At 41.1% G+C, this 14591-nt stretch overlaps 1 protein-coding gene and 1 long non-coding RNA gene across 2 annotated transcripts; one reads left to right on the top strand and one right to left on the bottom strand.

Moving 5' to 3' along the window:
* Positions 1-4794: 4794 nt before the first annotated feature.
* On the bottom strand, positions 4795-6068 carry LOC147623922 (uncharacterized). Its single transcript, XR_015269296.1, has 2 exons — positions 5587-6068; positions 4795-5422 (listed from the first exon to the last, which is right to left on the bottom strand). It is a non-coding gene; the product is annotated as an uncharacterized LOC147623922 (long non-coding RNA).
* A 5102-nt stretch (positions 6069-11170) lies between these two features.
* Positions 11171-14232, top strand: LOC147623923 (uncharacterized). Its single transcript, XM_086820555.1, has 2 exons — positions 11171-12974; positions 13212-14232. The coding sequence occupies exon 1, from the start codon at positions 11985-11987 to the stop codon at positions 12558-12560; it is 576 nt and encodes a 191-aa protein (XP_086676681.1). The 5' UTR covers positions 11171-11984; the 3' UTR covers positions 12561-12974; positions 13212-14232.
* The last annotated feature ends 359 nt before the right edge of the window (positions 14233-14591 follow it).

Genomic DNA, 14591 nt, shown 5'->3' on the forward strand with positions numbered 1-14591 from the left:
TGAGTCCAACACTTAAGGCAGATTTGGACTAAAGTCAAACCCTTTCTCAGTTCCTAGGGATTTGTATTTGAGTGGAAATCTCCTATAATGCCTAGAGAATATGACTTGAGTCAACTCTTGAGGGATTTGGACTCAAGTCCAAATTTCTATCAACTCAAGTACAACTTTGTGCACAATGAGAGAGGTTTCTCAAGTCCAAATCTTCCATCGAGATGCCTACGGATTTAGTCTTGATTCCAAATCTCATGTAGATAGGCATCAAGGGAAATTTAGCCTTCAAGTCAAATCTCCATCAATGCCTAGTGAAATCTCCATCAATGCGCCCTAAAGATGCTCCTAAGTATTAAGCTTCGAAGGACAGACAAGAGGATCTTGATCAGTTGGCCAAACAATAGAGAAAAGCCTTGTAACTATGTTTTGGGCACCCCGGGTCACTTACTCCCAGGAGGCCTAGTGGGAAAAGGCTTAAAACTATAAAAGACAATTTCTCTTGTTTGTAACTCACTCTCCCATTTGTGCAATAGAAGTGTCTCTCCCTCTCTCTTGCAACTCTAATCCAACATGTGTGGTGTGCTTAGGGTTAGGATTTATAGTGATTAATGCTAATCACTTGTTCTCTCTTGCTTCCTCTCTCCCTCTTGCTTGAGTGACTAGGCTACCAATGTGATTGTCTTCTGTGGATATTCCATATGATCTTTGCAAGAGAGGTTGTAACACCCATTGGATTAGAGCAACCACCTCAGTGTGACAATGAGTGTGGGAGGACAGTGGTGAGACGAGCGGCTACGGTGGAGCTCTTGAGCTTAGCTCGACTTCTCTCTTACTTCCCTCTTGCTTCCTCTCCCCCTCTTGCTTTCAGTGATTAGGCTACCAATGCTTGTTTTGGGTGCCCCGGGTCACTTACTCCAAGGAAGCCTAGTGGGAAAAGGCTTGGAACTATAAAATCCAATTTCTCATATTTGTAACTCACTCTCCCATTTGTGTAATAGAAGTGGAGTGTTCTCTCTCCCTCTCTCTTGCAACTCTAATGTAGCATGTGTGGTGTGCTTAGGGTTAAGATTTGGGAGTGATTGCTAATCACTTGTTCTCTCTTGCTCCCTCTCTCCCTCTTACTTAAGTGATTAGGCTACCAACGCAATCATCTTCGCAGAGATCCCACATCATCTTCATGAGAGAGGTTGCATCACCCATTGGACTAGAACAACCGCCTCAATGTGACAGCGATTGCGGGAGGACGATAGTGACGAGTGGCTATAGTGAAGCTCTTGAGCCTAGCTCGAGCTCGACAACTTTGCTGAAGACTCTATTACCACTACGAGAGGAGCAACGATTTCTTTGTTTTGCAATGCTTGGCATCAAGCCCTTGATAATGCATGGGTGCCATACACAGTCCCTTATGTCAATAGTGACGAAGTTGACCATGACTGGCTGAAAATCCTTGCTACACTTGACACCCTCCCAGATCGTAAACTTGGCACACAATTCATGCTCCAAATGGTCAGACCCTTCATGAACCCTACAAAGCCATTGCCTCACTTAACACCCTGAGTGTAAGTGTAGCTCCACAACTTGAAACAACCACCCTTAGGGTCTTGATAGATTTCCCCTTTGGCAGAAACATGCACAGAAAACATGCCTTGTTGTCTCCCATAGCTAGCCACAATCTTCTACCATGGGAAACTTGGGTCTCCCTAGGCAAACCATCTCTTAAAACTGCCCATGCCAAAATTCAGGTGCCTAGTGGTGGATAACATATACAAAGCCTTGTATCTTTTACACAAACTGTACTTACTGTTTGTAACCGATTGGCTTGTAAGTTCTATGTGGTTACCATAGGTGAAACAAAAGAAGTAGTCGTCCTCGGAGGAAGCTGGGTCCAAAATGCTACAAGTACAATCAACTCAACACAGCTACCCTCAAGATTCCCTAGGGTAAAGTAACGATGATTCTTTGGTATGGGAAATGCATCAAATGTGATCCTCTACCCACACCACCAACTGCTTCCACAAAGGGTATTCTCTCACCCCCAACAATAACTGGTACATCTTCCACTGCCCCCAAACTACCACCAATTATTCTTGGAGGCGTGGAAAGCTCTTGGAAAACCCACACTTACCCAAGAAAATACTTACATTCAAATTTCACATGAAATGTATTTAATGAGTGTTGGCTATTTCATTCCTGAAAATTTCTATAGTAGGAAATAACCAGTTGGAGTGCAAAATTTATGTCATAGATGCAGGAGCACTCCAAGGTCGAATTATCATTGAAAAAGAGTGGATTGTCACTCAGTACCAAATCAATTGTCGCAGTCATAGATACAGGAGCACTCCAAGGCTAGATTATCATTGAAAAAGAGTGGATTGATGCCACTCACTGCCAAATCAATTGGGGCGAAGCAATAGCCACCATGGAAATCAAAGGCAAAAAGACCACCATCCTCTTGTGTCCCCAAGAGGAAATCATCCACACCCCCTCACCCTTGACTGCCCTTCCCCCTCATGCCCCATCCTCATCACTGGTAATCTCTCCTATTCCCACACCCCAATGCCTCACCAACGCCGGTCAAACGGGCACTATCGACACCCTCCAACAATGACAATAAAGTCTCGTCCCGTCAACAATCCCCCTCAACTCTACATCCTCGACCACCCACAGTGCAAGCACCCCGACCTCATACCTTTACCATGATAATCATTGGTGGGTGTCCGAGAATCTTCTTACTGCTCAAGGATTTTACAATGGTTACACAGAACTATGGATCCCCAAAAGGCCATCTCTGCCACCCAAGCGCAAGAAGCCAACAAAAACCAACCCCAAGACAAAGCTTTAACGTTGGCTAGTCCCCGGCTGTCTATTACGAGAAGAGGGCTACTATGAAGGCAACACTCGTCTTTGGCTACCCAAAAACGTCGCTTGTGCTCATCCATCGCAACAACAACTCCCTAGGAAGCTTCGACAAAAGGCCCCATGGCCACTGATTAGGCAACCCCAAGCACATCGCAACCAAGAACGATGGGTGCCTACCAACGTGCTCAAAGCTCAAAACTTCCATGAAGGCAACACACACCTCAGCGCGCTGACAACCTAAACCTAGCTCAAAGGCTCGATGACCAAAAACCAAGAAGCCTTGTCGATTACAACAAACCTTCATAACTCGACACGATGGGTCCCCAAGCACAAGGCTTCCATGATGGCAACTCCATCATTTGGCTACCACGGAAAAACCATCAGCTGTTCACCCAAACCACACCAACAAAGCCAGTACCTGTCCAATCGATGAAGATGGTTTGGCGACCAAAAACGGGTAAGCAAGTCCCCTCTTCCTCAACTTAATCCTATAGACTTGCCCACACCCAATCCATGGGCACTCAAATGCTCAATTCGCCTAGCCCTTTTAACCACAGGAGCCTCGTCCACGATGTTCCACCCCACCCCTCGACTTGGTCCCCAAACAAAAAGGGTAGTGCTAAAAATGGCAAAGCTTATCCAACCACTCAAAGATAAACTCAAAGGTAAGCTCACAAATATAGCCACCTTGGCAGAGCTTATCCAAGCACTCAAAGATAAACTCAAAGGTAAGCTTATCTAACCACTCAAAGATAAACTCAAAGGTAAGCTCACAAATCTAGCCACCTGGTCTAATCAGTACAAAACCCTCTTTATGGGTGCTGACCAATAAACACATTTTTTTAAAAAAAAGTCTCTAGGTGATTGGGACTATCTAGGTGCTTAGGACCACGGGCACACATTTTGCCCTCGAGGGCCCATGCACAGCACTGGCAATTCTCACAGGGCTCTAGCCTATACGCACACACCACACAAAGCTTCATCATTGACAACCATCCAAGTAGATCTTTGGATGGGGGGGGCCATGGTGGGCGCAAGCCTGGTCAATGGTACGATCCATTGCCTAGATTTTCTTAATGACCCCCACTTCACCCGAATAACTATGCTTTATGCCTAATCCATCCTACCCATAACTTCTTCTTCAGCTCAACATCTCTGATCCTCGGAATTGACTATCACTCCTATCAACCAGGATCCCCAACTACAATGACAGAAGAAGACAACCCACAAAAAGAAAAAGAGAGAACACTGTAACCCGATACCTCAACATCCACAAGAGCCAAGATACCTATCATGATGTCTCTTGACAAAGATGCTAGAGCTTCATGAACATCACCATCAACATATAGCATCTCGGAGCACAAGTAGTTTCCATGCGCGTTACCTCCTTGTCCCTCCGGAATTTCCCTCGCCACTTGATTACTAACACCATTGTTTTCTTAACCCCTCATTCACGCCACACCTACCACTTGGATATTGGTTTGGATATTATATATTTAATCTCACCAAACAAAAAACTAGACTATTAATTTTCCTTAGAAAAATTAGGTTTCTAGTTTAAGATTATTTCCTCCGACCATTAACGGCTTCCCGGACATCACATCCAAAGGTCTTTAATATTTATAGCATAATTTATATACAATTTACTATTTATAGGATTACTTAGATCAGGGCCTATATCTCAGTGAGGAAAACATGTTCTTCACGTTACATAATGAGCAACATCAAATTAGCATTTTAATTATTATTATAATTAAATATCTCGGTTCAAGTAAGGGTCACCCTACAAACAATCTCATTACTCCTCTTTCTCTCCATATGTAAATCTCTCTCAATGTCATCATGAATGATTTCCTGATTTGTGAGCTTCTACCAAATGTGATATAATCCATCTCTAAAGCATCGAGTATATCCTCCATAGATAATGCATGCCCTCAAAGGGTATAATGGAAGAATATGCACTCTTTAGGGAATCATGTAATGAAAAATTAGAAAAACCCACAAGTAGGCTATGCTCCTCATTTGGGGTGGCTTGTTATTTACAACAATTGCCAAGAGAATTCTCCATGCTAGAAGACTCATGCAAAACAAGTGCATCGTATGGCTCAAAAGAAATTGCATGAAAAACATCCTCATCAAATGAACTAACTGCATTATGAAAAACTTCCATATGATCAACACAAGTGAATCCTTCACCTTTCGGTTATGGAAAAAAGTGGACATACTTTGGCAACCAAGATTCTTTGATGTGGCACTCCATAGGTGCTTGTCAATAGAGGTGTAGTTTCATGATGTAGATCCTCTTCACGCTAGCTTTCTATGAAATGCACACTTCCTTTTCTTGTATACTTGCATCTTCACGAATCAATCTTGGCTTACCTTCATGCCATTTAGTTACATCTTTGATGTTTGTGAGGAGTTGACGAGTCGATCTTTCTATTTCCTTGGCTTCGTGCTCCATGGCAATTAATTCTTGTTGTTGTTTTTTTCTCGTGTGGCTCCTTTGGTCACAACCTTCTTGTTTGACGGGCTTCTCCAACAATGGCAAATCTTTTAAAAATTTTCTGATGTCCTGCTTGAAACAGAGGGTTTTCAGCATAGGAAAAGGGACTTAGAGAGGGTGGTAGACCCGAGATAGAGAGAGGGAATTGGGCATGTGAACGGGGCCTTAGGAAGGGTAAGGTTTGACCTTTCAAAACCCTAAAAAATAGAAGAAAACAAGGGTTCGGTTCTCACCCTGGACATTTTCCGGCCTCCTTCTACACGCGGCCTTCTTTTCACGGATTTCTGCAGACTGTCTCTCTCTCTCTCTCTCTCTCTCTCTCTGCCTGCTACCCCTTCTGACGCGCAGCAATGGCGCTCTTGATCTTCCTCTTGGCGCAATTTCCTTCGATCAACGGTTTCCTCTGTGTCTCCTAACGTCACACGCCTAGCTGCAAGCTGCCGCTAACGGGGCTTTCGTGCTGCGCGCTGCGCGCTGCCTTCACTGCTGTGCCGGTAGCCTCTCATGGCTCTGTCTTTCTTGCAAAACTTTACTTAGCCTTGTTAAGAAGCTCGGTTAAGATGGTAAAAGAAGCCTTCACTGCTTTGTCGGGCTATGGCTCTGTTTTTCTTACAAAGCCTTCCTTAGCCTTGGAAGATGATCGATGGTCTGCAATTTATTAAACCGGGCCTGAATGATAGTAAATCTGATGTAAAGATGTAAAGCTGCTTTTTGTTAAATAAATATATATATCTGAATACTTTTTGTTAAATAAATATATATATCCGAATGCAAAAACATATATATCTGAATGCTGGTAAATAAATATATATATCCGAATGCAAAAATATATATATCTGAATTTGTAAATTTGATGTAAAGATGTAAAGCTGCTTTTTGTTAAATAAATATATATATCTATTGGTTTAAAAAAAGCTCGGATAAGATTCCTTCACTTAAGGTTTTAACCTTACTTAGAGATTTAATAGATCACCTTTAGAAAATGCTTTATGAGTAGATTTGGATTAAAGTAGTCGTCAACATTAATCTGAGCATTTCTTCTTATATCTCATTGGGATTACAGTAGTCCTCCCATTGGCATAAACGTTAATATGAGCATTCAATCTACTTCAATAGTTTGTTACCTCATTGCAACTAGATCATTATGTAAACATTAATTTATTAATGGGGACACACTACCGTGGGTAGGCATTAATTTATTAATGCCTAACCTTAGCATATGGTAAGGTTAGGCACCTCATTGCCTAACACTGTTGTAGACGCTGACCACCACAAATAGTCGACGTTTATACCCCTTCGAAAAAAAGATTTAACGATTGTTTTAAAAAAGACCATCACATATAAATCTTTCAAATGGCGCACCATAGCAACTACGTCGTCTTTTGTAGCTTCCATTTTTTTTTAAATTTACAAGTATCTCTCCCTTATGTCGTCTTTCCCTACACTGGAGGCAGCAGCCTCAAATGTGGATGACACAGTCTTGCCTTTTATTAACATTTTGAGGTGGTTAGGAAGAATCTGGAGATGTCTTAAAAATTAAGAAAAAAAATTTCTAGGCCCCACAAAATCTCATTTTTTTTTTTCCACACCCCCCCTCACATAATCTCATTCTTTTCCAAACATTACATTGTAAGGTTCTATTCTCTCAACAAATTAATTAATTGCCAAACCAAATTTGGCACCCATATTCGAAGTTAATCCTTGTGTTTTGTGTTGTCTTTGAGTGCCCAGGCTTACTTTTTTTTTTAAAAAAAATCAAGGGGGAAAAGATGTGCACAATCCCTAAGGTGTTAAACCTTTGAATTATTGAATGGTGTAATCACACCAATTAATTATTAAGGCGTATATTGGAACTCTTTGTTTTGAATAGAATAGAGGGTTACGTCCATTATATGTGGCTCGGTGGCTTAGATAATGTGTAACATACAACCCTATTTTATGACCTATGTAAGACCTTGTAACCTTAACCTATAACCTATAACCTAAGGTTTCTTATGCAATCAATGGGGACAATTCTAATTAATGCCACCTTGTTACTTTAACCTGTAATGTAAGGTTTCTCATTCACTTAATGAGAAATGTTCTAATTATTGCATCTGTCCCCAAGGCACCCCAAGGTAGTAACCTAGTGGATAAGACTTTGGATATGTATTGGGTTCAAATCCTATTAGGGATATCTTATACTAAGGTTGGGTTCGCATGCAGGTGGGCACATAGGAAGCCATCCATACACCTTAGGTTGTCATCGTTCGTCGATCGTCATTACACTTGCTTCCACCTTCCTCTTCGGCGATCTCGATGACAACAATGTGCAATGCTTGCCCTTCAAGCTCAAACTCTGGGTCAAGGATGATGGTTGCCATGGGCATCAAGATTGTGACTCAACTTTGTGACGTCCAGTTCTACCAAAGTTGTGCAAGGTGTTCACTCTAATCGGTTGAGCGACTAACTTGTGGAGTTCGTCTCGCGGCTTGTCCACTACCTATAAAGTGGCCAATATTTGGAAGGGTGGTATCCCCTTTTGGTACTCGGGTGTGTGTGTAGCCAAGTGAAATTCTTGTGTGCGACCAAGATTGGAATAAGACGTCATGAAAAAAAAAAGCCATCTCACATAACACACATCATTTTAAAATCAAACCAACATATCCATTCCATGACCTACACATGGTACTCGTTGAGAATTGAAGAGCCTACATAATGTTATTTGAGAGACACCACACAAGTCCTTGTGGCTTCTCTCCATTTCCTACCAAAAGTAGTTTTAAAGAGTGAGAATAGAACATATATTTTTAGTATCATCATAAAGGAATGGGTTTTGTTCATAAAAGAAATAAAATATTTTCATTTTAACACTACATTCATCAAAGCCCAGTGACAGATTCTCTTTGAAATGCATGGTGTGCCAAAACATAGGTGTCCTTGGATGACCAAAAGACAATTGAGAATCCAACCACATTCTTTAGTGGCATAATGATCTTATTGTAAATATTACCACCATATGGCTGTTGTTTAATTTAAAGTGTCTTATTTTTTCAAACATATATTTCCATGTACATGTGTGCATGTATGAAGAAAATGACAACCAAAAATGTCTTTAAAAACCTTTTAAAAAACACACATTCAATGACTTCATTTTAAAAGAGATGGACTTATACACAAGAAAGGTGGTTCATATTTAAGAGTAAATTTTATAGTGAAAAAGAATTGACCATCCTAAAAGTAAGTGGTTTAAAAGATCTCAAGCTATAAGATTCTATGAATACTTGTTATTGCTCTTTCTAGCCTTGGCAAGGTGATGTTTTGCATTCAAACACATTTGATGGTGTGATGCTTAAAATGAAGAATATTGAATGCATACACGTTGAGATAGGGAAAGAGGATCTTCAAAATTCTCTTTTAATAAAAAATGAATAAATCTAGTTAGAGGCAAGGGGAAGACCTTATTATCAAAGATTGATCTTATTTCTTTTTCCTAGATCTACTTGTTATTATTTAGTATTTATTTAACCGAAAGCTATTAAGAAGCTAGTTGACTAGCTTTATGCATTACATATGCCTACAATGCCCTTATTCACATTAACATTTTCAAGAGAACAAGTAGTGTGATCAATTGTATCATTTTAGGAAGATCACATGTGCAAACATAAATGGTTGTGAATAACCAAGACATGTGGAAGAAGGAAAGTTGAGCAACTTTTTTCGTTCAAGTCTAAGGATTGCTTTGTATCCATGCACAATTGAAGCAAAAAGGTTGTGAATAACTAATACATTGGAAGCAGCAAAATTGAGCACCTTTTTTTTTCAAGTCTAAGGGGTGTAGCACAAGTATCCACATGAATTACTAGTCAAGGCTAAATAGAGATTGCCATGTGGAGGTTTTCATCACCTATTTTACAAAGAGTGGATAGACAAAGATTATAAAGCAAATATTTAAATTAATAAACACAAAGCAATCATGGGCCAAGTGGTTAGATAAATGGCTTATGTCATGAGTTTGAATCTTGTTTGGTGCAGTAGCTATGGATTTTTCTTGTTCACTATCTATGACTAGGCATCAAGGTTATACAAGCACCTTAACTATTCATGGACTATGTGAACATACATGGAACAAACTCTTTCTGCTAATAATGCCATGGTGTTCGGGGAGATGCTTCTTAATGGCACCTAGAACCTTGTGTTCATACACTTTTACTTTTCTATTGAAGTTTAAAAGAGGCATATTTACAATTTCTCAACACTCTTAGGGAATAGACTTGCAAAAGTGATATGGAATGAAATTGTTTTTTATTTTTATTTTTTTTGCGGTGTTAAGCAAAGCGATAAATAGTGTAAATGTGGTTGAATGAAAACACTTGCCTTGACCATTTCGTAGTGTTTATTATCAAGATTGGACTACGCAAAATGTGTGAGTAGGAAGGATTGTGCTTTCAAGAAGGCTAGTACATAGGGTTAGGTAGGCTTCTTGTGAAAGTAACAACTGTACATCATTTGTTCTTATATTGGAAGTCAAGTGTTTATAAGGTTCCACGAGAACACAGTGAAGAATTTTCTTAAAAAGGACATGTGTTGGAGGGAAGATCTTAAAAAGGACATGTGTTGGAGGGAAGATCTTAAAAAGGAAAAGTACAATCAAACTCCACTTTTGTCGCTCACAACACATACAACAATGGGATGAAAAGTTAAAAGAAAGGTTGCAAAAGAGGGGAACAACCACGATGATGTATAAATGATTCCTCACTTTACATTGTACTCAAAAACAAACTATTGCAAGTAGGCAAAGGGTTCACAAGTAACCAACTCCCAACTCATAGTGCAACACTAATTTTCAAATCTTGTTAACAATACTAAAACCTCACATGAGGCACAATGTTCTAATCAAACTTAGCACAAAGTTGCCACATCCAAGAAATAGAGGGTCTTCCAAATGCACAATTAAATTTATCATATCATGTTGTAGCGCCAAGGATGTAGGTACGAAAGTAGTAATTCAACAACATCATCATGTCAAGTCTTTGAGCTGTAACCAATTTCTCAAGTGCATGCACTATGAAGGTCTACTTTTATGCAATGGAAGTCTCTTATATGCTTTGTAAACCCTTGAGCGATAAAGTAAAGGCAAGACAACTAGAAACCCCAATAAAAATCCTTACATCCAACACTAAATTTATGTCATTTAGAAAAAGAAACTTCACAAGGATAAGGCATGCCATTTACCTTTTTCAAATGCATAAACATGGGTAGATGTAATTGAAGGATGTTACATGAAAGAGGGGTTAAGCCCATCTCACTGCTCATCTAATGGCATATCCACCTGTGTTCTTGAATGGAAAAAAAGCTCTACAAGTCATCCATATGGGTATCAAGAAGTGTATCTAAGGTACGGGGCTAGAAGGAGAACACCGTGAAAGCCGACTGGCTATTCCTCACTTTCAAGGCACTAGGAGTACTTATAGAAGAACAATTTTCATGCCATGAAAAAAGTTGAAATGCTAATATCAAGGTTTTCTACGATTTTCTTCAGGGTTGGAGGTGCCAAAAAGACGTGATCATTTTTAGGTGGATGAAAGCAAATTTGTTCAATTTATTATATACAATGAAAGCAAGCTTGTTCAATTTATTTTTAGGTGGATGAAAGCAAATTTGTTCAATTTAATATATAGAGTAAAATTTGTTCAAGGTAATGTGTAGATCAAGAGAGTCCCCACATAAATGTAGATCATGAGAGTCCCCACATAAATGTAGATCATGAGAGTCCACCATGGGCATATGAGAACTACATCAATGAGAATGATAGCCCACACACACACACACACACACACACACACAGCACAGCACAGCACAGACTCCAGAGCACAGGTAGGTTCAACATGTTGTGGGGCCCAACGTGTCTCTTGAATACACTCACATCCACCTGTGACCTCACACCCTCCATCTCCCCTTCGCAGTGTTTGCACATGCGTCTCTATTTATGGAAGCTTTGACCTTCATAATCCTGCTGCAAGCTGTGTGAATACATGCATGAATCTGCAATGTGCATACCCCTTTAGATTCTTTCCTCTCCAGTAGCAGCTCCTAATGAAGCGATCATCAAGTGAATTAGATCTCCATTTGCAAATTTGCCTGATAATTTTTGTATTTGCCATGGTTTGCTCACTATAGTTAGGGCTCCCGGCTGCATTGAATTGTTCTGTTGCTGGTTGTGCTTGGAGATCTTCCTTGCATCGAAGTGGTCCTTTGGTTCTGTTGTGAGGATTTTTCTGCACAGATCGGACCTAAGGCTCTTCTGAGGACTTTTCTGCACAGATCGGATCTAATCCTCATGTGAGCTTTACTCAGCATTGCGGAGATGTTGCAGTATGGTGCAGCTTAGGATCCATCAAACAGAGGTATGTACCTAATTCTCATGAAGAGTTTATCAAGGTGGGCATTGCTGCAGAGAGCAGTTTAGGGGGGTACATGCGCACATCAAACAGAGGGTTGTGCCTAATTCTCATGAAGAGTTTATCAAGGTGGGCATTGCTGCAGAGAGCAGTTTAGGGAGGTACATGCGCACATAATATACATACATAGATACACACATACACATATACAGGAGAAGACGAAGGACACAAAGGGTTGGCCTTGTGAAGAGATGAATGGGAGGAGATGGAGGGGCGGCCATGGCGATCGCCGAGCTGCAGTGGCTGGGATCGTGCTGTACTACTGCTGTTGTCTAGCTCACATCAAGCTAATGAAATGTGATGAGAGTGGATCTCCCCCTCCTCCTCCTCCTCCTCCTCCTCCACCACCACCATATCCACCACCATACCTACCTCATTCATCACCCCCACCCCCACCCCCTCTGTACTCTCCTCCTCCTCCCCCTCCCCCCTCTTCGCCTCCTTTTGTACCCCCACCCCCGTTTTTGCCTCCCGCACCACCCCTCTCCTTTGCCAATCGCCGGACTGGAAGCTCCAAAAAGGGCAACCCTCCCTCCTCCCCCAAGGCCAAGACCAAGCCCAAGCCCAAGCCCAAGCCCAAAAAACACCCCGGTCCTCCCTCCAGTAAAAGACACCACCCCTCCCCCTGGAGAATAAGCCGTTATAACAAGGGCGAGATTCTCGGTATTGCCTTTATTGCCATAGCTGGTTTCCTACAGGTCCTTCTCATCACATTCTTGCTGGCGAAAAGAAGACTAATGCTAAAGAGAGTGGATACTGATGTTTAATTTTCAACAAGAAGAAGAAGATAAATCTTATTGTGAAGATCTTTCGGCACCATGATACATCTGTGGGCACACGTAGACAGATCTATGAAAGAGGTCATACACATGCATGCCCATTGGCATGGATGGGTTTGGAATTCTTTGGGAGAGGTCATACACATGCATGCCCATTGGCATCCAAGGGTTTGAGATTTATTTTCTTTGCATCGTAGATTTTGGGCATATCAAGTTGGAAGTCTCACCATCACACGTGTGGGGGATATGCCCATTGGCATCAAGTAATGTTAGAACTCACATTTTTTTGCAACAGATCTGGGATGGGGTGTTTATCATGTGAGAGTGCAAATGCAAGGGAAAGCGAAAATTTCTATTCTGTCAGAAAGATTTGTGGATCCCTTGCAGTCAAATTGTATCACTGTGGGTACTCTTGGGGATCCTTGATGTAAAAATCCTGAGTTCAATGCAGTTTTTGTGTGTGTGTGTGTGTGTGTGTGTGTGTGTGTGTGTGTGTTTTTCCACTGTTTTTAGATGTACTTTAATCAGAGCCTCTCACTTCTTCTCGAATATCTTGTTCTTTTTTGAAATTTTCATCATTTGATGTCGCTTTGCTTAGTTGAGTCTGTTGTTTCTTTTTTTTTAACATATATAAGACAGCAATGGCTCTCAAGGAGTGTGGAGCCAGTCTTTCTCCACCCGTGGAAACCATGGATGGTGGAACTTGAGCTGTGGTCTTCTTGGCATTTGGCACCTTGATTAGCCACTTTGATTCGTACTGAAGATTCAGGATGCTCGGTTATGGAGGGGGCCATAGGAGCAGCTTCTTTCTCTCTCTTCAAGAGCTTACATGCAGAATTATGCTGTAGTTAAGTTCTTTCGTGGATTTCTTCTTATGAACTCATGTTTTTTTTGATAGAGGTTCACACACCCAAGCTATCAGAACTTCCCTCACAAGTAAGTTCAGTCAATTGGAGTGAACACCCTAAAGCACCAAAATTAGAATTCTACTTTCGTGATGCTGCTGCTGCTTGGATGAGATCAAGAAGCTCCAGACCACTGCCACTAGCACATGATGTATGGGTGTGATGACCATCATGCCTGGTTGCATGATATAAACCCCAGATCATCATGTGAACCTTGGAAACGTGATGTCAACAAGAGTGAACCTACGACCAACTGGCAATAGCACATGGTGTATGGGTGTGATGACCATCATGATACAAACCCCAGATCATGTGAACCTCACGATAGAAGGGGGAACAGTGATGTCAGCAAGAGTGAACTTACAACCCCCACTTTGGAAGGGGTAAGCTCAAGGTACTAGTAGGATCTTTCACAAGATAAAACTTTAAAACTCAAATTGAAAGATAGAGAAGAGGATTGTATTGCCCAAGTGATACAATAGATGGTAAGGCTCCACATCTGGATGGTCTTGTAAAAGGAGCTTCAATGGTTCATCTAGAGTTGCTAAGACAAAGGTTGTATGCTAGTAGAAGCTAGGGAGTAAACTCACATTGATGATTGATGAACTATGTAGAGAAGAGGTATGGCTGTGTATCTATTTAGGTGTGTATATGCGGGTTGGCCTTGACATGTCCCCATAGGTTTGCGTTCATAATGAGTGCCATTGTCAATGCTCATGTAGATTCACTCCATAAAGATGAACTAGAATTTGTTATGCAATTCTCTTATCTCCCATGGCCATCTTGGGTGTTGTTTGGCCCTTGCAATGCTAGGACAGAGTGTCCAAGGGTAAAGTCTACTACTCCATGAGGACCCTTATGGGACAATGGTTCATTGTAACATGTAATCTATTTGGGAGTGTTTCAAATCTAATTCAAGTAGCCTCTCAATTGTTTGGTCTCATAAGTCACCATGTCGTGTAAATACGAGGATGTTGGGCCTAGGTTGTTCAAACACGACTACTTCTCATAATAGAGCCTATACAAACATGAGCTAGTCGGTGCATAGATAATACAATGAGGGAGGGTGGGGCATTGATTTTCAACATGAGGTTTGTGTTTTTTTTCTTTTGTT

The sequence above is a fragment of the Cibotium barometz genome, chromosome 26, assembly GCF_041138505.1.
Source record: "Cibotium barometz isolate CiBa-2024 chromosome 26, ASM4113850v1, whole genome shotgun sequence".
In the NCBI taxonomy this organism is placed as follows: Eukaryota; Viridiplantae; Streptophyta; class Polypodiopsida; order Cyatheales; family Cibotiaceae; genus Cibotium; species Cibotium barometz.

Coding starts and splice junctions, on each gene's coding strand:
- LOC147623923 (XM_086820555.1), top strand. CDS start 11,985: ATGAATGGGAGGAGATGGAGGGGCGGCCATGGCGATCGCCGAGCTGCA.